General features: G+C 47.7%; 1 protein-coding gene across 2 annotated transcripts in view; it reads right to left on the bottom strand.

Moving 5' to 3' along the window:
* LOC140385713 (uncharacterized) overlaps positions 1-23,885 on the bottom strand; it is a 127,688-nt gene that overhangs the window by 4,652 nt on the left and 99,151 nt on the right. For both annotated transcript variants that reach the window (XM_072468158.1, XM_072468159.1), the window contains 4 exons: positions 23,017-23,102; positions 4,042-4,125; positions 2,257-2,403; positions 363-491 (listed from right to left, as the gene is read on the bottom strand). In XM_072468158.1, the coding sequence (XP_072324259.1) occupies positions 363-491; positions 2,257-2,403; positions 4,042-4,125; positions 23,017-23,102 (446 nt within the window). The remainder of the gene's footprint in view (positions 1-362; positions 492-2,256; positions 2,404-4,041; positions 4,126-23,016; positions 23,103-23,885) is intronic.

The raw sequence follows: 23,885 nt of genomic DNA, 5'->3' as shown, positions 1-23,885 counted from the left end.
CCGGTGTCCATTTACAGGGTACTGCATTAATTAGTGTTGCCACTTTAAGTTTTCTGCTTACATTCCTTTGTTTGCAAAACCCTCAGATTTTTTTTTGAAAGTAAAACATAAAACCCACTTGAATCAACCAGCTGTTTTCTGCCCGATTTTAACATGGTCACATTGTTTGTCCCAGATCCCAACTGGATGGTACCACTCCCTCAAAACTACCATTGAAGCTATTCCATCCTTTCTAGTATTAGTATTCACAGTAAGGAAAGCACTTAGGGGAGATCGGATTACTTTGAAGGAAACACAAGATCTGGAGCACACATCCTATTTACTGAAGATTTGCCCCCGAAATGCCTCAAAAGGTGCTTTACCTCCTCTTCTTCACTCTCCTCCTTAATCGTGAGGGTCGGAGTTGTTTCAGGTACCAGTGTGGCGTGCTCAATGGGAACTTTGAACTTCTCAGCCGCTGCCTTGTGAGCCTGCTGGGACAGATCCTCAATCTGGAATAAAAGAGCAAACAGAAAGACGTGCATTTATAGCATCTATTACAACTACTAGTTGCACCAAAGCCCTTTACGGCATGGTGGCACGATTGGAGGGAATTAATGCAGATTCACCAGAACTAAACTAGGGGTAAAAAAGTTAAATTATGGGGGCAGGCTGCATCAACTTGGCTTGTATTCCCTTGTCCATAGAAGGTTGAGGGGTAAATATTTAAACAATTAAAAATTAATTGGATCAAACAGAAATGGAGAATATCGATGAAAAGAGAATCATGTTGCTGAAGCTTTTTATTTTGCACTCACGATAAGCAGTAGAATCCCAAATTTCAAACAATTACAATTAATAACAGAAGATTACGGATTAGTTGGCAAGACCACTCTGACTGGCTGAAGTGTTGCCATGGTGAAAACCTTGGGAAACTATAGTCTCCCCCAAGCTCCCAGGTAATTCAAAAAAGGTGCAAGGCTTTAACATATTTCTTTAGGTTTGTTGAGAATGGATCCCTGCATATAAATGTATGGCACTTCTAGCAACACAAATGAGCTACATTTAAGAGCACTTGCTGAACAATCCTGAATGCACACATACACACATTAATAATTTTATCATTTGAGCTCATAATGTAGCTCATTTATGCTGGGCTAGAGTGGTCTTGCCAACCAAGCAGCACCTTTTCACGGTAGAAGAGTGGTTAGCACTGTTGCTTCATAGCGCCAGGGTCGATTCCCAGCTTGGGTCACTGTCTCTGTGGGGTCTGCACGTTCTCCCCGTGTCTGCGTGAGTTTCGTCTGGGTGATCCGGTTTCCTCCCACAAGTACCAAAAGACGTGCTTGTTAGGTGAAAGGTGAATTGGACATTCTGAATTCACTCTCAGTGCATCCGAACAGGTGCTGGAGTGTGACAACTAGGGGCTTTTCACAGTAACTTCATTGCAGTGTTAGTGTCAGCCTATTTGTGACACTAATAAAGATTACAACTCCTGTAACATAAATTGTGTGCTGGTTTAGCACACTGGGCTAAATCGCTGGCTTTTAAAGCAGACCAAGGCAGGCCAGTAGCACGGTTCAATTCCCGTACCAGCCTCCCCGAACAGGTGCTGGAATGTGGCGACTAGGGGCTTTTCACAGTAACTTCATTGAAGCCTACTTGTGACAATAAGCGATTTACATTTGAAATTTGGCATTCTTCCCTTTGTCCTGATGAGTGCAAGACAAAAAGACTTCAGTAACATTTCTTTTCAGAGATACAGAGCAGTTATTTCCTCTGGTGTGCAAATCCAGAACTCGAGGAGGCGGGAAAACCTTATTAGCATTACATCAGGAAAAGATTTTCAAACAAACAAGTTATTGGAAATCTGGAACTTGTCTCCCCTTTGGATATTGAGTCAATTGAAATTTTCAAGGCTGCAGTCAATAGAGTTTTGTGTCATAAAGGCGCATAGAACAAGGTGGACAAAGGAACTGAGGTACAGATCAGCCATGATCTAATTGAATGGCAGAACAGACTTGAGGAGCTGACTGGTCTGCCCTGTACTTATGCTCTGCTTGCATCACTGTCTCATTAAACACTGCCAGGTCAGATGAAGCAAGAGTTCGGTACAGAGTAAAGTTCCCTCTACACTTCTGCAACAAGCTCCACATTTTGAATAGTCCCTTCAATGAATCCAGCCCTCATGTTTTATTTAATCTTTAACAAGCCAATATTCAGCAGTGCCCAATAAGGCCCACATTTTTATTGGTCGTTATAGTTACTCACGCTCACCTTTGCTTCTCCAAAGACGATGTAGATGTCAGACACTGGACTCTTGAAAACATCTGGCTTCGTTATAACAAAGAGGATGTTTTTAGACTTTCTGATTGTTATCCTTGTCACACCATGTACCTGACGGAGCCCCAACTTGGACATAGCCTGAAACAAGATTGGGGGGAAAGAGAGAGACAGAGATAAAGGCAGGAAGAGGAAGTGACAGAGTGAGGGAGAGACAGAAACAGAGCAGAGAAAGATGGGGAGATAGTACGTGATAGTGGGAGTTGGAGGGGGAGGAGTGTTGGGTTGAGTTAGATGAAAATGTGATAGAGGGGGAGAGAAATAAAAAAAATGGAATGAAAGCAATTGAGGTGGAGGGAAAGATATAGCAAGAGAGATGAGGGGCATGGAGAAAAAGGGATATAGCAGGACAGTAAAGGTGAGAGAGGGAGTGTGACAAAGAAGGAAAAACCAAAAGAGAGAATGGACAAACAGAAGGAGAGACATATAAAGAAGGAGTGAACAAGAGAATGAGAGAAAAATAGAGAGATGTCGAGTGATGGAGAGTAAAAAGAAGAGTGAAACCAGTGGGGGAGAGAGAATCAGAGTAAGACAGAGTTAAGTGCGAGAGGAAAGAAAAAGAGAGAGTGAGAACATTGGTTACAACACATTTATAAAATCCATGTGAACGATTACTGGCAGCTGAGTTTGTCATTGGTTGGATGCCCTGTTTACCTCAGAAGCTGGGATTTATATTAGGTGTGAGAAAGTATGGGTGGGTTCAGCAGTCACTGAACATGGAAACAAAAACTTGGCTCTCCCATTGAATCAGTGTGTGTCACCCTGCATTGCTCTGTGACTCCAATCATTCACTTCCAGGGAAGCTACAATTCATGACCCAGTGCATTGAACCCGATTGAGGATTTAGTTGAACTCCGTATCTCAAGATGCAGTGTGCGGAAGTGTAAAGTTAGGAGTGTGTCCTTGTTTAACTGCTGGTAATGGTTTGGTAACCTTTCTAGACCACTTCAAAGGGCCAATAAGTATTAACCACTTTGGTCAGGGACCTGAGTTGTACATAGACCAGGCCACAGCTTTCCTTCCTTAAAGGAAGGAAAGCAGCACGGGGCAGCACGGTAGCATTGTGGATAGCACAATTGCTTCACAGCTCCAGGGTCACAGGTTCGATTCTGGCTTGGGTCACTGTCTGTGCGGAGTCTGCACATCCTCCCCGTGTGTGCGTGGGTTTCCTCCGGGTGCTCCGGTTTCCTCCCACAGTCCAAAGATGTGCAGGTTAGGTGGATTGGCCATGCTAAATTGCCCTTAGTGTCCAAAATTGCCCTTAGTGTTGGGTGGGGTTACTGGGTTATGGGGATAGGGTGGAGATGTTGACCTTGGGTAGGGTGCTCTTTCCGGGAGCCGATGCAGACTCGATGGGCCGAATGGCCTCCTTTGCACTGTAAATTCTATAATAAAAAGGACATTGGTGAACCAGATGAAATTAGACAACAACCTGGCAAATTCATTGTCACTTTTAACAATACCAGTTTTGTAACTTCCATGAATTTGAACTGAATTTAAATTCTCAATCTGCCAAGGTGAGGCATGAGCTGGCATTCTCTGGATTGTTAGTTCAGTGGTACACGTAGAATAACGACATTGCTACATCCAGATTATGTTACTGCATATTCACATCTGTACCTTTGACAGTGTATGCGCTGCTCATGTGTCATGAGTGCATATCTGTGTATATGTGCGTGTGTGTGTGTCCATGTGCAGGGTGTGTGTGTTTTGACTCACCTTTCGTGCCTTCTTTTCGCTGCGGCTCTGCTTCGCTTTGCTGACAGGCTCGTCGCCAATCCCGACCGCTTGGGCCAACTGCGACTGGAAGTCATTTTTTTTCCAAAAGAGGGAAATTTGTATTTAACATACAAAGGCACCAGAGTGAACTTATTGATGAGAAAAGGTGCTGCAGAATGTTAACAATCTACTTTCCAAGTGTCATAAACAAACAAACAAACAAACATTCAGGCCAGAACTTACCAGCCATTCAAGCCGAGGGGATCTTCCGGTCCTGCCGATAGCGCACCCCTGTAGCTAGGGGAGCATTTAACAGGAAACCCTGTTGGCAATGGCAGGACCCGAAGATACCACCGCCAGCCCATGGTGAGCTGCCTCCGCCACTGCAAAACACATGGCGGGTTGCATGGAAAATCACGTCCTCCCTGTTCAGGTACAGCAGGGGTTAGCTAGGAAATAAAGCTACCTCGTCCATCAAAATCCCTAGGACAGATATTTCAATGGCTAGATACAGAGTAAAGCTTCCACAACACTTTACACCAAACACTCTGTTCATAGATATGTAGATACGTAGAAGATAGGAGCAGGAGGAGATCTTTTGACCCTTCGAGGCTGCTCCGCCATTCATCACGATCATGGCTGATCATCCAACTCAATAGCCTAATCCTGCTTTCTCCCCATAGCCTTGGATCCCATTCTCCCCAAGTGTTATATCCATCCGCCTCTTGAATGTATTCAACGTTTTAGCATCAACTACTTCCTGTGGTAATGAATTCCACAGGCTCACCACTTTGTGTGAAGAAGTGTCTCCTGATCTCTGTCAGAAATGGTTTACCCTGAATCCTGACTGTGACTCCTGGTTCTGGACACACCCATCATTGGTAACATCTTCCCTGCTCTACCCTTTTATTTGATTTGATTTATTATTGTCACATGTATAAGTATACAGTGAAAAGTACTGTTTCTTGCATGCTGTACAAACAATGCATACCGTACATAGGGAAGGAAGGAGAGACTGCAGAATATAATGTTACAGTTAGAATCATAGACTTTACAGTGCAGGAGGCCATTCGGCCCATCGAGTCTGCACCAGCTCTTTGAAAGGGCACCCTACCCAAGCACACACCTCCACCCTATCCCCATAACCCAGTAACCCCACCCGACACCAAGGCCAATTTAGCATGGCCAATCTACCTAACCTGCACATCTTTGGACTGTGGGAGGAAACCGGAGCACCCGGAGGAAACCCACGCACACACGGAGAGAACGTGCAGGCTCCGCACAGACAGTGACCCAAGCCGGGAATCGAACCTGGGACCCTGGAGCTGTGAAGCAATTGTGCTAACCACTATGCTACTGTGCTGCCCAGTTAGAGCAAGGTGTAGAGAAAAGATCAGCTTAATACGAGGTAGGTCCATTCAAAAGTCTGATGGCAGTAGGGAATAAGCTGTTCTTGAGTCGGTTGGTACTGTAGCCATCTGGGATCGCCACTTACAACTAGGGACAGAGAAACTCGCAAAGCCTAGTGGGTGAAATGGACAAGGCAAGACTCAGGCAGGCTCAGAGCCTGAAATGTATATTTGCAAGCAAGAAGTCTAGACGGTATCGAAACGCCGACGAATTAGCATTTTGATGGGCCGATTAGCATTTGATGGCCCATCTTCACCAGAACAAAGGACTGGTACTCGAGCGACTGGTACAGTCCCAGACATTTCGGCGCCACTCCCTGTTTAGGGGAAGCGCCAACAACAGGGTCAGTGACCACTTGGGACACACCCAGCCATCCAGATCCCCGCCCACCTATTGGTTAGGAATCGAACAGAGTGATCAGGGATCACCCAATTAGTGGGGTCCAAACTGAAGGACTGCCCAAAAGAGTGCGAAAACCCCCAAGTATAAGAAGAGGAGTTCGCCATATGTTCGTCCTCTCTTGAACCTGGTGCTCCAGCCACGACCATCTCCAATTGCAGCAACGCCAGAAGCGAGTCCAAGTTCAACAGATGAGCCTAGCTGAACAGCAGTTACTCCTTCGGACTCGATAGATCCAGAATCGAACAACGGCCACTGTTTTCTGACCTGAGCCGGGTGCCCGATGTTAAGTACAGGTTGTCTTAGTCGATAGGTGTAGTTAACTAGTAGTGTTTATGTTGCATGACTAATTGTGTGTAAATAAAGTACCCTCGACCTTGAACTAACAAACTGGTGTTTGGCTCTTTGATCGATAGCCGGTTGAACATTGTGGTGGTATCATTCGATACCTGCCGACTCTAGCATTAGAACATAGATATCAAAAGAAAGGGCAAACTCACGGATTGCCATAATTGGAACAGAGCCACAGGAGAAGACAGAGGAAAAGAAGCGGCAATGATATGTGACCTCAAACTTTGGTATATTTCTCCTGACGGAAGAAGGTGGATGAGATTATATCCGGGGTGCGTGGGATCCTTAATTATGCTGGCTGCCTTTCTGAGGCAGCGGGAATTATAGATAGAGTCAATGGATGGGAGGCTGGTTTGCGTGATGGACTGGGCTACATTCACAACCTTTTGTAGTTTCCTGCGGTCTTGCGCAGAGCACGCTCCATACCGAGCTGTGATACAACCAGAAAGAATGCTTTCTATGGTGCATCTGAAGAAGTTGATGAGGGTCGTAGCTGACATGCCCAATTTCTTCTGAGAAACTAGAGTCGTTGGTGGGCTTTCTTAACTATAGTGTCGGCATGGGGGGGGGCCAGGACAGGCTGTTGATGATCTGTACACCTAAACACTTGAAGCTCTCGACCCTTTCTACTTCGTTCCCATTGATGTAGACAGGGACATGTTCTCCACTACCCTTCCTGAAGTCGATGACAATCTCTTTTGTTTTGTTGACATTGAGGGGAAGATTATTGTCATCGCACAAGTTCACCAGATTCTCATTCCTGTACTCTGTCTCGTTATTGTTTGAAATCCAACCCACTATGGTGGTGCCATCAGCAAATTTGAAAATCGAGTTGGAGGGGAATTTGGCCACACAGTTATAGGTGTACAAGGAGTATAGTAGGGGGCTGAGGACACAGCCTTGTGGGGCACCGGTGTTGAGGATGATCATGGAGGAGGTGTTGTTGCCTATCTTTACTGATTGTGGCCTGTGGGTTAGAAGGTTCAGGATCCAGTCGCAGAGGGAGGAGCCGAGGCCAAGGCCACGGAGTTTGGAGATGAATTTCGTAGGAATGATGGTGTTGAAGGCTGAGCTGTACCCGATAAATAGGAGTCTGACATAGGTGTTCCAGGGTAGAGTGCAGGGCCATGGATGGAGTCTGCTGTGGACCTGTTGCAGCGGTAGGCAAACTGTAGTGGATCAAGGCAATCCGGGAGGCTGGAGTTGATTTGTGCCATGACTAACCTTTCAAAGCACTTCATGATGATGGATGTCAGAGCCACTGGACGATAGTCATTAAGGCACGCTGCTTGACTTTTTTTTTGGTACAGGGATGATGGTCGTCCTCTTGAAGCAGATAGGGACCTCAGATTGTTGTAATGAGAGGTTGAAGATGTCTGCAAATACCCCCGCCAGCTGATCCGCGCAAGACCAGAGTGCCCGTCCGGGTACCCCATCCGGGCCAGTGGCTTTCCGTGGGTTGACCTTCGAGAAGGCTGCTCTGACGTCTGCAGTGGTGATCTCAGATACAAGTTCATCCGCGGCTTCTGGGGTGGAGGGCTCGCTCTCGCTGACCTCTTGTTCAAAGCGGGCATAAGAGTGCGTTGAGCTCATCAGGGAGGGGTGCGTTGGAGCCGACGATTTTACATGCCTTCATCTTGTAGCCCATTATGTCTTGCAGACCTTGCCATAGACGGCGGGGATCCGTGTGGCTAGCCTGGGACTCGAGCTTGGTCCGGTACTGTCTTTTGGCATCTTTGATGGATTTCTTTAGATCATATCTGGCTTTCTTGTGTCAGGGTCATCTGACTGGAACGCCTCAGACCTAGACTAGACTTCAGCAAGCAGTGGATATCCCGGTTCATCCAGGGTTTCCGGTTTGGAAACACACGGATTTGTTTCTTTGGCAAACAGGCTTCTACACACTTAATAATGAAGTCAGTTACTGTAGTGGCGTACTCGTTCAGGCTGGTCGCAGAGTATTTTAATACTGACCAGTCCACTGACTCTAAGCAGTCGCATAGGAGATCATCAGATTCCTCAGACCAACAATGCACGACTTTCTTTGACGGATTCTCCCGCTTCAGTTTTTGCTTATAAGCCGGGAGCAGGAGCACAGCCTTGTGGTCAGATTTGCCAATGTCTGGGCGGGCGACAGAGCGGTAGGCATGTTTGATATTTGTGTAGCAGGGGTCCAGGATGTTTGGGCCTCTGGTGGAACAGGTGACGTGTTGGTGGTAACTTGGTAGTACGCTCTTGAGCTTGGCCTGATTGAAGTCCCCAGCTACAATGAACAAGGCCTCGGGATGTTTCGTTTCAAGGCTATTCGTGTTGGTGAATATTTTGTCCAGTGCGATTTTCACATTCGCATGGGGTGGGATGTAAACTGCCGTCAGGATAACGGAGCTGAACTCCCGCGGAAGGTAGTAGGGGCAGCAATTTAGCATCAGGTATTCTAGGTCCAGGGAGCAGAAACTCACCAGTGTTGCTACATCTGTGCACCAGGAGGTGTTGATTAGGAGGCAGATCCCACCTCAGACCCAGGCAGACCCACCTGTCTAGTCCTGTTAGAATTTTAGAAGTCTCTATGAAATCCCCCCTCATTCTTCTGAACTCCAGCAAGAACAATCCCAACCTAGTCAATCTCCCCTCATATGACAGTCCCGCCATCCCTGGAATCAGTCTGGTAAACCTTCGCTGCACTCCCTCGAGAGCAAGAACATCCTTCCTCAGGAGAAGGAGACCAACACTGCACACAATACTCCAGGTGTGGCCTCACCAAGGCCCTGTACAATTGCAGCAACACATCCCTGCTTCTATACTCGAAACCTCTCGCAATGAAGGCCAACATACCATTAGCCTTCTTTACCGCCTGCTGCACCTGCATGCTTACCTTCAGCGAAGGTGCACAAGGACACGCAGGTCCCGCTGCACACTCCCCTCTCCCAATTTACAACCATTCAGGTAGTAATCTGCCTTCCTGTTTTTGCTTCCATAGTGAATAACCTCACACTTATCCAAATTATACTGCATCTGCCATTGATTTGCCCACTCGCCCAACTTGTCCAGATCTTGCTGCAGGATCCCTGCATCCTCGTCACAATTCACCCTCCCACCTAATTCAGATACCTACTTCAGATGCAGCGTGGGTGAGATACGGAGTAAAACCTCCTCTACACTGTCCTATCAAATACGCCATGGTTAGGTACAGTACTGAGTTGGATACAGAGTAACTCCTATCTTGGACAATAAATATTCAGAGCACGGATACAATGACAACATTTTGTATTTATAGGTTATCTTTAATGTGGTAAATGTGGTAAAATGTCCCATGGTGCTTAGAGTGAAAAACTGACACAGGGACTTCCGGTGACGGCGGGCGGGAGGCAGCCGCACATTGGAGGGCTCCCGTTCGGGAATGGCATTTTCGGGGTTTAACGCCCGGTCGCAGGGGCAACGGAGGCAGTAAAAGCAGGGAGAAGGCAGAGTGAAGGGAAATGTCGAAAATAAGTTAAAAAACGGCCGTGAAAAAAGTGGCTGAAAGTCCGTCAGGGAGTGGAAAGGTCAACACGGGAACGGCAAGAAAAGTGGAGGCTGGGGCACCAGGGGAGGCCGCATTGCCCACGGCTGAAATAATGATGGACGTGGAACTCGAAAGGCAGTTCACTAAACACAAGGAGGCGATGAGGAAGGAGATGGGGGCGGTATTGAAAGTGCTGGTGGAGGAGGCGTTTGCCCCGGTGAGGGCGGTGGTATTGAGCACAGTGGCGGAGGTGCGGGAGCAAGATGAGGCGCTGAAGGACGTGGAAGAGACATTATTGCAGCACAGTGATCAACTTACCTCGATGGGGAAGGAGATGCGGAAGGTGATAGAGACCAACAAGGGTCTGCAAGCCAAAATGGCCGACTTGGAAAACAGATCCAGGCGACAGAATCTGAGGATTGTGGGTCTGCCCGAAGGAGTGGAAGGCCCGAGGCCGTCGGAGTATTTTGCCACGATGTTGGCGAAGCTATTGGGGGAGGGGGATGATCCCTTCTGGTATGAACTGGATCGGGCTCATCGGTCGTGGAGGCCTGTACCAAAGGAGAGTGAGCCGCCAAGAGTAGTGACTCTGTGTTTTCGTAGGTACAGGGTGAAGGAGAAGGTCCTGTGCTGGGCAGAAGGATTGTGGCTGAATTAAGAAATGGTCATGTACCGATGTAGCCTCATGTAACTGTATTTTTTCACTGCGTGCTGTGTACGTGCTAAATGAGCCAACGTTGTATATATTTGGACAAGGGAAGAGATGGGACTTTCATTTGCTATGATGGTTCTTTGGGGCTGGGGTGTTTATGCGGGGTTTGTGTGCTAAAGGGGATTTCTTGGTTTTCCTGGGACCAGGCAAAGGGGAAAGAGACCCGGGCGGGGGACTCCATACTGGCCGGTTTAAGCCGGCCAGTGAATGGGAGTGAGGTGGGGGGGGGGGGGGGGGGGCTGCGGCCATCGGAACCTGGCAGAACAGGTTCCGATGAGTCTAGCCAGGGTGGAAAGTTGGGGAAGGAACAGGGGTTGGGGGGAGGAGTTTTATAAGAGGAAGTGGAGGGGAGGAGTCGGGGAGGGGGGGTTACAATTCATGGGTGTCATTTACGGTACTCTTTTGGGGATTGGATGGCATTGAATGTCGGGGGGCGGGGGTGGACTCTATAGGTCAATGGTGACCATAGGCGATTCCTGATTCCTTTTTTTTTCCCACCGTGGGAGGGTTTGTTTTATTTGATGCTTATATTGTCAGGTGGGGTGTTGTTTGGGGTGGTGGGAGGATGGGATCGTTGTTGTTGATAAGGGGATTGACTTTGTATTTGTTACCGTTTACTGCTTGTTGGTGGGGTGTAAATTCTGAAGAAAATGTGAAAATGGAGAATAAAAATATTTCACAAAAAGAAAGAAAAACTGACACTAAGAAAAAGGCATGAGAACCGATTACCAATAGCTTGGCCACAGAGGTAGGTTCTCACCGTGGCCTTAAAGGAAGAAAGAAACAGGAGAGGGAATTCCAGAGCTCCAGAAGACTGAAGGCACAAGTGGAGCGATGCGAGTGAAGGGTGCCAAAGAATCAAGAGTTGAAAAAATTCAGCATTTTGGGCAGGGCTGCAGGACTAGAGGCGATCACCGTGTTAGGGAGAGCTGAGGCTATGGCGGGCTTTGAAAACAAGGATGAGAATTTTATTTTATTTACATTGAGACACAACTGGACTAGGAGACAATACAGGTCAACGTGCACGCAGGCGATGGGCAAGTAGAACATGATGCAGATTAGGATAGAGTAGAACAATTGGGTGAGCTTAGAATGTCTGGGAGGTGGAAATGGAGACAGACCAAAAGAGAACCGAAATAGAGAACTCTCGAGGTGACCAAAGCATGGATGGAGATTTCAGCAGCAGATAAACTAATGGGGGAATCAGAGACAGTGATACTATATAGGTGACGGAATGGATATAGGGTCGGATGTCCAACAAGGTTGCAAACAGTCTGGTTCAGTCTGAGAGAGCAGGCAGGAAAATGGTTCAGGTGGCAATGGAAAGATCAGATGCAATTAGTTTAGTCATCCCAATATTGAATTTGAGAAATTTGAATTGGACAGCAGCCTGACAACATAGACGCAGTGGAGTGTTTGCGAGAGGTTAAGGACACAGCTGTTGAAGAAAGGTGACAAAGAAAAAAGTAAAAATCAGGAATTATAACCAGTAAGTCCAACATCTTTTGGCAAGATAATTATTTGCAGGACAAGAAATTATTTTTGAACAAATTAGTGGCAAAAAAGCCTAGTCATACTATCCATCATACCTTGCAAAAAAAAAAATGGACGGAAAACAAATTTTGTTGTGCAAATTTCAATCTTTGTAAAATAAACCTGCCCTGCGATTAAAACAAATGTCATCAGGAAAAACAACACAAAGTGCAGGCAAGTGTTCAGAATTTTAGAGTATTAGGTCTTGGAAAGACAGCACGCATCATCAAAATTGAAGCATCTTTTTCTGCTAGATTGACAGCACAGAGCTTCCACACAAGAGAAAATGACTGGAGAAAACAAAAGAGAGATGGTCAGTTTTCTGGGCGGATTCAAATCATGGTTTCAACGAAAGGCACAGAAATATAATTGGGTAATTGTGCCTTATAAAAAGCTATGCGGGATGGTTTGGCCTGTCAGTATAGTAAAGCAACCCTTTCTCCTGAAGAGGGTATAAAAGATTGAACATGTGGGAAATCTTTGCTGAGTCATGGGAGATAAGTACTTCAGTGGAGGAAAGGAGAAATTGATCGACTAGCGAAAGGCCAGCCGAATGTCTGAAGTAGAGCCTGCTATCAATGGCACCTGGCCAGCTTCCATGATTACACTAGTATTTGATGAGATATTTGAGAATTCTGATTGCTGAAGCATTTACCTGCTGGGAGAGAGGAATTGTTGAAGCACTCATCTGCTGGGTGTAAAATAAATTTTTAAAATTATTTTCTTTTCTCTTCTTTCTCTCTTAAACCTGTAATCATTTTAATTTTTGTGCTAAATCATTTTCAGTCTGTTACCATGGGTACAAATAAATTTGCCCCGTTAAGTGGAACAACCATTGGAGTGAACACTATGCCCATGTTCAGCCGTGGGTGTTTATTTATTTTCTTGAGCTCTCTGCCCCAAGGGAGGTCTAACCCTCAGCACCGTGATCTCCACCACAGGTAGGGCAAGGAGAGGTGTCTCAAACCCATCCCAGCCACAACAGGAATTGACCCCTGTGCTGTTAGCACCAACCTGATTTACAACAGCCATCTGGCACCTCGAGGACTCCAAGCTGCGGTGACAACACACACTTTTACATGCTCGCTGTAGTCCAGGAGCTATGGATAGTCATGGTAGATACTCCAATTTTTTTTCCCATCTTATATAATTAACCAGGAAACTCTCCCACTTTTACCACCTGGCATTGGCGTATGTTAGAAGGATTTGCAGGTTGCTACTCAACTTGTTTAACCACATCATTAACACATCTGCCTTGGCCATAAAGTCCTGGAGTGGGGCTTGAACCCAGAGATCATGGTTGAGAGGCAGGAACGTTATGGACTGCCACAAGACCCCCTTATCCCTGGGTAACTAGGCATGCGAGGATTTATGCTCGTTTCATTTGATCTTGTCTGTGATTGAGATGATGGGAATACAGGGACAACACCGAGATGGAGAGTTTATGTGAATAGAGAATAGGAGGCTGGAGAGAGGGCAAGGTGAGTTGAGATAGAAGTTGAAATCACCAAGGTTGAGAAGCCACTCAATGCAAAGGCTGAAGATGAAGCAGTGAGGATAACTTGGTAAGAAACTAGCTGAAACAGAGCCGTCTGGGGGGTTCATATATGCAGAATTTGAAGGTATTAGGACAAGTTGAGAAGGCTGTTAGCAAGTCATAAAAATCCCTTGGTTTCATAGGTATAGAGTACAAAAGCAAGGAAATTATGTTCAACAGTTATAAATCACTGGTAAGGCCCAGCTGGCCCCATCTTTGGAAGGATGTCATTCGTTAGAATAGTACCAGGTATAAGGTTATGTGAAGAAAATCGGATTGTTTCCTTACCGCAGAGGAAGTTAAGAGGAGATTTAAAAGGAGACATTGAAAATTATGAAAGGTTTTGACAAAGTAAATAATTAGAAACTGGTTCCAGTGGCCACAGGATCAGTAAGCAGAGGACATTGACTTAAAGGTGGGTGGCAAGTGGGAGGCAGTCAGCGGGGCAGAAGAGATGGGTGGTGAATGGGGGGCATAATAGACAAGAAGGGTAGAACTTGGAGAGGCAAGCAGGATGGGAGAAGTGAGCGAGGCAGTGAGCAGGAAGCAGCAAGGGGGCTGCATGTGGGAGACTGCGTGCTCCTATCAAAGCTAATAAGTCAAGTGGTGCTCTCTCAATCCTGCCAGCTCCCTATGTGCTGGCCTGGGTGACCAACAAGAGGCCATTTTTAATACAGGCAGCTGCCTAGGAAGTCTGACTATGATAGCACTGGCTGCATATGCACATGTATGGGAAGTGCTCCCCTTAGTCTTGCTGTAGCTGAAGGGGAAGGCAGATTCAATAGTAATTTTTGAAAGGGAATGTGGATATATACTAGAAAAGGAAACATTTGCAGGACTGTTGTAGAAAAAGCGTAAGTGGGACTAACTGGGCCGCTTTGTCAAAGAGGCACCACAGGAATAGCCTTCTTCTGTGATATATGATTTTATGAAGACTGTCTGGTTTACAGAGTCTGACACAAAATGTTAAAGTGGGACTGAGAGAGAACACATGACCTGCAACTAGGGATCAGTGTGGTGTTGGACTGAGCCATGTGTAGAAGCAAGCATGGAGACAGCTCCTAACTTGGACCTTTACTGTACCAATGTATATAGATTCTAGTAGTTAATAAATACTTCCTGTTCAACTACCCAAGACTACGAATACCATATTAAGACCTACCAAGCTAAGACCAACACCGTACAACATGCTGGAAGCAAATGGAACAACTCAAAACCTCAGAGAGACTGATGAAAATTAAAATTCTGAAAGCGGAGGGGAAAAAACAAAATCGACAACGTGATCTGACCTGAACGTGTTCAAGAAGCTAGAGAAAAGCTCCAAAGGGCTTGGGAGCTGAAGGCAGAAATGAAATTCCACACTGCAGTAGAAGACTCCATTGACTCCTGTGGAAGACCAGATTTAATACCAAGTGTGTGCAGAGTCAGCCGACTGAGCAGGGGCCCGACAACCAACAAAATAACCGAGACAAGTCATCAACTAAGCACCTGCAAAATCAGCCAGAACATTGAAACAAATAGAAGATCCCAAGAGGATTCAGGAGATCAAGAAAGCACACCACAGAGCTAAATGCAAAGGTGAGCTTACTACCAAGTCACACTCTCATGGACGTCCGGTGATGGCATGTCGGTGAAAGGCGCACGTTGGATGGCTCCTGCTCGAGGCTCTAGTTTTTGGATATTTATGCCCAGATTCAGGGGCATTTTTTGAACAAGGTGGTCCAGGAAAGCATAAGGAAAATAAGGGATGTTGAAGACCCAGAGGAAAGCCGCTGGGAAGAAGGGGGCAAACAAAAGATGGCCGTCGTGTGAACGGTTAGCCCGGGAGCTGGATGGCGGAGGATGGATCGCTGGGTGGGCCGCTCCCCTCACAGTGGAAACTCTGACTGAGGTGATGACCAGAGAATTCGAGAGGTAGTTCACGAAGCACATGGAGGTGATGCGAAAGGAGATGATGGCTGCGATGAAGGAGTTGGCGGAGGAGGCGATGGCCCTGCTGAAGGCGGCAGTGTCGAAGACATTGGCCGAGATATGGGAGCAAGGAGAGAAGTTGAAGGGGGTGGAGGAAACTCTGTTGCAGCACAGTGACCAGTTCACTTCGATGGGCGAGGAGCTGCGGAGAGTGGCGGAGGCCAACGAAGGGCTCAAAGCCAAGATGGAGGACATGGAGAACAGGTCGAGGTGGCAGAACCTATGAATTGTGAGCCTGCCTGAGGGGGAAGAGGGACTGAGGCCGACTGCGTACTTCACAAAGGTGTTGGCCGAGTTATTGGGGGAGCGAGAAGAACCCTCCCGATATGAACTGGACAGGGTTCATTGGTCGATCAGGTCCAAGCCGAAAGCAAACGAGCCACCGGGCAGTTTTGATTTGCTTCCACAAGTTTCACATCAAGGAGAAGGTCCTAGTGAAGCAAAGGGGGGGGAATTCAAATATACCAAGACTTGATAGTGGAACTGGCGAGAAGGTGGGCAGCCTTCGGACAGGTGAAGGCTGCAATCTACAGTAACGGCGTGAGATGTGGTGTGGTCAACCCGGCGAAGCGGAGGGTGACCTACAATCAGAGGGACTTCTACTTCGAGGCGGTGGAGGCGGCGGAATAATTCGTGAAGGCTGAAGGACTGGGACTGAAATGGGAGATGGGACTGGGACTTGGACTGAGGAATATGGTGCAGGAACCGAAGGTGGACAGGTCTCAGCTGTGCTCACTGGCCCATGCGCGGGGGGGGGGGGGGGCGCGCGAAGGCACTGGTTGGGCTTATGAGGGAGATGGGCGGCGCGGACCAATGGAGGTTCCTGCACCCGAGGGAACAAGTGTATTAATGTCTCTCCCCGGTGGGTGTACTCAAGGAAAGACTTTTCATGGTGGGGAAGGTGCTATTGGCTGGGGTTAGGAGGTCGGAGAATTCAACAATAGTGATTTGGGACCATGTTCCACATTGGGTGGATGGGACTTCAGAGAAGGGGATGATCCAAAAGCCAGGGTGGAGAATGGACATGGGGTTGCTAGCGAACCGGAACTTGTGTGATATGATCGAGAAGGCGATCGAAGAATGTGTGGGGTTTAACTGCAGGGGGGGTAGGTTTTCACAGTCGGTGGTTTGGGAGGCTGTGAAGGCAGTGGTGAGGGGGGATGTGATCTCGTTCAAGGCTAAGGTGGGCATGGAGGAGATGAGTGCCAGAAATTGAAGGTGGATGCGGGGGTCCCAGATCCACGTCCCTTGGCCAAGAAGGAGCTGCAGGGGTGGTTCGACCAGATGCCCACAGGGAATGCGGTACGCCAGTTGAGAAGGACAACGGGGAGAAGGCCGCTGGCCGGCCAACTCCAGAGGGAGGCAGCGGCGAAGGGAGATAGTTTGGGTACTGGATAGGACGGGGGAGTTGGTGGTGGCTCCGGAGAAGATCAATAAAGTATTTGAGGAGTTTAATAAGGATCTATATAGGTCCGAGCCACCGGGGGAGGAGCAGGGGATGAGGGAGTTCTTGGACGGGTTGGAGTATCAGAGGCTGGGTGAGGAGGATTGAGACAGGCTAGGAGGGACCTGTGAGGGAGCAGGAGGTGAAGGAGGCGATTGGGAAGATGCAGGCTGGGAAGATGCAGGCAGGGAAGGTGGCGGGGTCTGACGGGTTCCCAGTTGAATTCTATTGTCATGAGAATGTCGCTTTAAGAAATGTTCAGCTGCTCATGTTACTGCAGTGATGTCAGAGTGTGGATGGAGCTGAGCTCTGTTTCTGTTTTTTAGTTTCACTTTGAGAAAAGTTTGGGTGTGTCTGTTTTTTTTTGTTTCGTTTTTCAGTGTGTTGCAGCTGAAGTCAGACAAGGCAGCTGTACTGTTGAGCTCTCTGCCATGAAAGATTATCTCTGGATCATTTGGTGAATTCAGAATTATAAACCCTGGCCCATAGCATCTATAAAAATTTAAAGATAAGTTGATGTCGCTGATGGTGGGAATGTTTGAGGATGCAATAAGCAAGGGTGCCTTGCTGTAGACGATGGGGCAGGCATCAATTCGCTGCTGCTAAAGAAGGATAAAGGTCCAGTGGAGTGTGGGTCATACAGGCCAATATCTTTACTGAATATAGATGCCAAGATACTGGCAAAGGTGTTGGGCGTCCAGGTTGGAGGGATGTCTCCCAAACGTGATTGGGGAGGATCAGATGGGATTTGAGAAAGAAAGGCAGGTATTCATGAACGTGAGGAGGTTGTTGAATGCGAACCCGTCTCCAGCAGAGGGAAAGGAGACGGAGGTGGTGGTGGCACTGGACGCAGAGAAGGTGTTTGATTGGGTAGAGTGGGGGTACTTGATGGGGTATTGGAGAGATTTGGAATTGGGCCGAGATTCGTGACGTGGATGAGACTGTTGTATAAGGAGCTGATGGCAAGTGTTCGCAGTAACAACAGGAACTCAAGGTATTTTGCTCTGCACCGGGGCACAGGACGGGGTGCCCTATGTTCCCACCACATGTTGTTTGCATTGGCTATAGAACCCTTGGCCATTGCTCGAAGAAGCTTGGGGCTGTGGAAGGGGACAGTGGTGTGGGCGAGGAATATAGTGTGTATTATACGCCAATGATCTGCTTTGTACATCTCGGAATTGAGCACATTGTTGAGGGAGTATAATGGAGCTGCGCCAGAGATTCGGGGCATTCTCAGGGTATAAATTGAATTTAGGCAAGAGCGAGTATTTTATGGTCTCTCCGCCAGGAGTAGGGGGACTGCCATTCCGGTTGGCAACAATCCACTTTAGGACTTGGGATGCAGGTGGCCCGGAATTGGGGAGCGCTCTGAAAATGTAATTTCACTAGTTTGGTGGGGAGGGTGAAGGCTGACCTGTCGAGGTGGGACAACCTCCCTCTGCCGCTGGCAGCAGGCAATTAAAATTAATGTTTTGCTGCAATTCCTATTTTTATTTCAGTGCCTGCCGGTATTTTTATTGAAGTCCTTCTTCAGAGGGATGTGAACAAGTTGATCCTCATTCATTTGCTGGGTGGGGAAGGGGGGGGGGGGATTTGGAGGCAGTTTAGGCAACATTTTAAGCTGGGAACTGGGTCAGGGGGGATGCCGATTAGGAAGAATCGTGGGTTCGAGCCAGGGAGGATGGATGTGAGGTTTCGGAGATGGGATAAGAGGTGGGGTCAAGGAAATTAAGGAATGTTGCAGCTGTATAAAACCTTAGTTAGGTCGCATTTGGAGTATTGCGTGCAGTTCTGATCACCACATTATCAGAGGGACGTGGAAGCTTTGGAGAGAGTGCAAAAAAGGAGAGGTTGATTAAACTAGGATTATTTTCACTGGAAAGGCAGAGGCTGAGGGGAGACCTGATAAGAGATCTATGAGAGGCACAAACAGGGTGGATAGTCAGAGGCTTCTTCCAAGGGCAGAAGTGTCAATTACAAGGGGGCACAGGTTCAAGGTGAGAGGGGGAAAGTTTAAGGGAGATGCGCGGGGTACGTTTTTCATGCAGAGTGTGGTTGGTACCTGGAACGCGCTGCCAGAGGATGCGGTGGAAGCAGGCACGTTAGCAACATTTAAGAGGCAGCTGGATGGATACATGAATAGGGTGGAAATAGAGGGATAGGGACTGAGTAAGGGCAAAAGGTTGTGTTATTAGTTAAGGCATCATGATTGGCACAGGCCTGGAGGGCCGAAGGGCCTGTCCCTGTGCTGAACTTTTCTTTGTTCTTTGTTTCTTGGGTCACGATTCGCAAGCCTAAGGGAGTTGGGAGAGAAGTATGGGTTGGCACAGGGGGAAGGGTTGAGGCACATGCAGGTTTGGAACTTTGCAAGAAAGGTCTGCCTGACCTTCCCGATAGCACTGGCCTCCTCGCTGCTGGAGGCAGTGCTGTTGGCAGGAGGACTAGAGAGGGGGGTTGTTCCGGCGATATATGGGAGGATTCTGGAAGAGGATAGGGCATCTATTGATGGATTAAGGCAAAGTGGGAGGAGAATTTGGGTTGCTTTAGTTGAGGGACTGTGGTGTGAGGTGCTGCGGAGCGTGAATGCTTCGGCCTCGTGTGCAAGTTTGGGGCTGATACAGCTGAAGGTAGTGTACAGGGAGCACCACACAAAATCAAGGATGAGCCGGCTATTCGAGGGGGTGGAGGATGTCTGTGAGTGATGTGGGAGGGGTCCCGCAAACCATGTTCAAATGTTTTGGTCGTGCTTGAAGCTGGAAAGATTTTGGAGGGGGATCAGTACAATCTCGTGGGTCTTGCATGTGGATGTAGAGCCCGGTCCGCTAGAAGCTATATTCGGGGTGTCGGACCGGCCCGAGTTGCAGGCGGGAGCGGATATGTTAGCCTTCGCATCGCTGATCGGTTGTAGGTGGGTCTTGTTGGGGTGGGTCAGCTTCTCCACCCTGAGCGTTGGCGTGGCGGTGGGATCTGCTGGAGATTTTGACCCTGGAGAAGGTGACGTTTGAGCTGAGGGGGGGGGGGGGGGTTGAAGAAGGGGTTCTACAATTGTTGGGGTTTGTTATAATGCACTTTCGGGAGTTGGTTACTGTTGACTTTTGCGGGGGGGGGGGTTATTTATACTGTTGGGGTTGTTGTTCTTGTTTTTCTTTCATATGGTGAAAACCTAACGAATAAAAAAATACTTTTTTTAAGTCACACTCAGAACAGAAGAACAATTTTCCATCCCAGCATGCGTTACAACGAGCTGCACGAAGGATGAAGAGGAAGAAAACAAAATCTACACAGGCAAGGCCCCATAAAAGGAGATAAACCAACCACCATCTAGCACTACAACTGGGAAATCAACAAAGAGCGATTCAATGCCAAAGGATGGAAAGTCACCCATATGCCAGAAAAATCTCCTGCAGCAACGGAAGCTACCACTCTTCCAACTATAGTGAGAACAAGATATGGGAGGGCCTCCAAAATGCCTGAACCTATGAACTAAGAGACTAGAGGGGGCAAGATAGAGTAGTGGCGATAATACAAGTAAGTGGTAAATTGGGATAACTTGTAAAATCTTGGATAAGTATTTGGGGATAGGTGTAGTCTGGCATGTAAAGGGTTAAAGTCTAACTGAGACAGTACCGTTCACATAGTGCTGCAGGGGAACACATGGCCCACACCTAGAAATCAGTTGTGTTGGACTGAGCCATGTGTAGAAGCAAGCATGAAGACAGCTCCCAGCTTGGACCTTTACCGTATCCATGTATATAGTTTCGAGTAACTAATAAATATTAAAGCTACGAATACCTTAATAAGACCTAGCGAATGACACCCAACACCTTATAACATTCTCTCTGTTGGCTTACCCCAGAAATACAAAACTTCATGTCAGGTTTGGTGCAACATAAACCAATGAAATGTGTACACTCAATGGAAAATAGCGGTAACTGACATTAAAAAGCCCATAATAAGCACTTAATTGATGTTTAACACTGACTTCCAAATTGCTTCAGAAAATTAGTTCTAATAAAACATTTTCACAGGGCAGAAAATTCAAAATAACCGTAAATAGCAGAAATTTTTTTATGTTCTCCATGCACTTCAATAATAATAATGTTTCTCAAGTAAGATTGTCATTTTAAAGTGAATGCAAGGCAAGATCTAGACATTATGCACTATTAAGCCAATTTGCAAAGGGAATTATTCATAAAGGCTGACAGAAATCAGAAACTTTGGGCTGGATCTTCCAGAGCTGAATGGCTTGCGATTCGCGTTAATGCTGGGGGTGCTATTTGATCTGAAGTTCAGCACACTGCCCACCGAATTGGAAGCTGTTTCCATCCTCTCTGGCACGGATTCGCTGGGTCCTGACAAGCTAGGGCTGCTTATAAGCCCTTCACTCACCACACACACACTCCAGCCAAATAAATGGCTGAGACAGCCTGCCCCACCCCAATTTCAGGAGTCTGAAGTGCACCCACTGCTCGATGCCATTGAGGAGAGGAGGGACAGGGTGGGCCACAGACTCAAGCCCGCCCTCCTGAACTGTGCCTGGGAGGAGGTGGCAGAGGCAGTCAGTCAGTGCTGCCAGCATCACCACGAGGATCGGCACGCAATGCTGGAAGAAAATGAATGACGTCCTTAGGCTAGGCATTCTGGTGGGCCTGGTCCAGATTGAAGGGGGTGTAGCCCGATACCAGGCATATAGGGCATCTGTCACATCTCGGATACACGTGTGTGTTGACGTTTGAGAGATCACACGCAGGTCCCCGTTCAAGCCCAAGAATGAGCCAGGGGCATAAAAGTTCAGGGCGACCATCACCTTGACGGCCACCCAGTGCTGGTGTCCTCCTGCATACTCTCCACAGTGCCAGGTGAGTCACAGGTGTGGTGGGGCCAGTCACCGTGCGCTGCCAGTCACCTCCATGCCAAGAGGCTATGTGCAGGCTAGTCCTATAGCTGGGGGTGAGTGAGAGTTGTGGTTTACTGAGAGCTTAGCTGCAGTGTCTTGTGGGGCTTGGGTGTGATACACAAGTTCTGACAGGGAGATGGTCAGGTTTCCTGGCCGGGGGCAGGATGGTTTGGAGTAGGGGTGCATTGGACAGGCAGGGCTTGGAGACAGCTTGTGATCCTCAGAAGTGGGCTAGCTGATCATGTCACTCGTGAGGCGTCTACTCTGAGCGGGGCAGTGAGCTCTGCTAATCCCTGCTTCCTCTGCAGTGGGGCTGCACTCGAGAAGTTCTGTGAGGAGTGCCAACACGTGGTGGGCCAGCGACTGAGTTAGGACACCCATCCCGTTGATACTACTTGCTGGGGCATGGGTATTTCCAAGGGGGTGGGTTCCCACATGACAGGAGGCTCTCTGAGCATTTACAGTTCACAGTGAGCAGTCAGGTACAAACAGCCAGGGGTCTGTAAATTGCACTTAAATCACATGGTGCAGCAGCAATGGCAGTCTGAGCCAGGTCACCACGATCCGGAGAGGGACACCCCGAGTGCACTGACTTAGCATCAAGTTGTTTCCCGCTACATCCAGAGGTCCGAACAGCCATATCCCAGCAAACCAGACAAGGTTTGAAAGTTTTCTTACCTTTTCTCTCTCCCCCTCAAACAGCCACCGCACCCAGGCTCCTGCTTGTAAATACTTGCACCAATTTGCACTAGTGTAACTCCCGCCTGAGAGGGGTGGGGCATACTTAATGACATTTAAATCCATGCAAATGAGGGTGTCGCAGGGCACGAACGTCACTAACACCGCCAGCAGGGGAACGGAGCATGGAGTCAGAATCGGTGTCGGGTGCAAATTGCGATTTCTGCATTACCAATATTCATAATTCTGGCTGCTGGCATTGGGAAGTGGAAAATCCACCCCTTTATAACCACATAGTGAGGGGATGGAATAGAATTGGATTCTAATCCACATCCCAAAGACAGGAGCAGACATTTAGGTTTCCTCCAAGGAGGTTTGTACATAAAATGGTTACACCCAGGATGGTCTCATGGCTGAGGGCTAAAGGTTTTTCATGAGTGGAATTACCCAGACTATGAATCAACAACCCAATAATTTTATGTTGTAGGACCTTCAAACAACTGTAGACAGCTATGACCATTCAGAAAAGGCTTTCACAAACCTGCTCCTGTCCAGCTATTGGAACTGGGATCTCAGGCTCCTCAAGTTCAGGTACTGAGTCATCGCTGTCTGATTCATTGCAAGACCCTGATAACACAAAGCAGCAGCATTAGAGACACAGGCACATCTAAAATACACTTGAGAAGAAAAAACATGAAGTGGGAGGTACAAGTACCGAATTACCCCAGAAAAGGGTATATTTGAACACTTAGTACCTCATTCAGTCTTTGTTGTTAAGGGCCACTGGTTAGAGGAAGACAGAGTGCCCATTTTGTTTAGCACCACTCCTACAGTGATATCATAAAGCTCTGCATTTACTCGAATCCCATCTCTCAGCTCTTTCTCTTTACTCTGACTTTTCCACAATGTTAATTGGTTGCCTCTTACCACTCGCCTTCAATATCCAATGGTAGGCACGTGACAGTGGTTAGTACTGGGACTGCGGCGCTGAGGACCCGGGTTCGAATTCCAGCCCTGGGTCACTGTCTGTGTGGAGTTTGCACATTCTCCCCGTGTCTGCTTGGGTTTCACCCCCACAACCCAAAGATGTGCAGGTTAGGTGGATTGGCCACGCTAAATTGCCCTTTAATTGGGAAAAATAAAATAAAAACAATTGGGTACTCTAAATTTTTTTTTTTTTTTTTTTAAACTTCAATATCCAGACATGATGCATCGAACATGATGTGGCACGGTAGCCCAGTGGTTAGCACTGTTGCTTCACAGCGCCAAGGACCCAGGTTCGATTCCCGGCTTGGGTCACTGTCTGTACGGTGTCATGGGAATGTCACTTTAAGAAATGTTTGTCTGCTCAAGTGGCTGCAGTGATGTCAGAGTGTGGGTGGAGCTGAGCTGAGCTCTGCTCAGCTTTTC

This window comes from Scyliorhinus torazame, chromosome 11 (assembly GCF_047496885.1).
Source record: "Scyliorhinus torazame isolate Kashiwa2021f chromosome 11, sScyTor2.1, whole genome shotgun sequence".
Taxonomy (NCBI): domain Eukaryota; kingdom Metazoa; phylum Chordata; class Chondrichthyes; order Carcharhiniformes; family Scyliorhinidae; genus Scyliorhinus; species Scyliorhinus torazame.
Note: the sequence above shows the minus strand (reverse complement) of the source record. Positions and strands in the feature narration are given on the sequence as shown.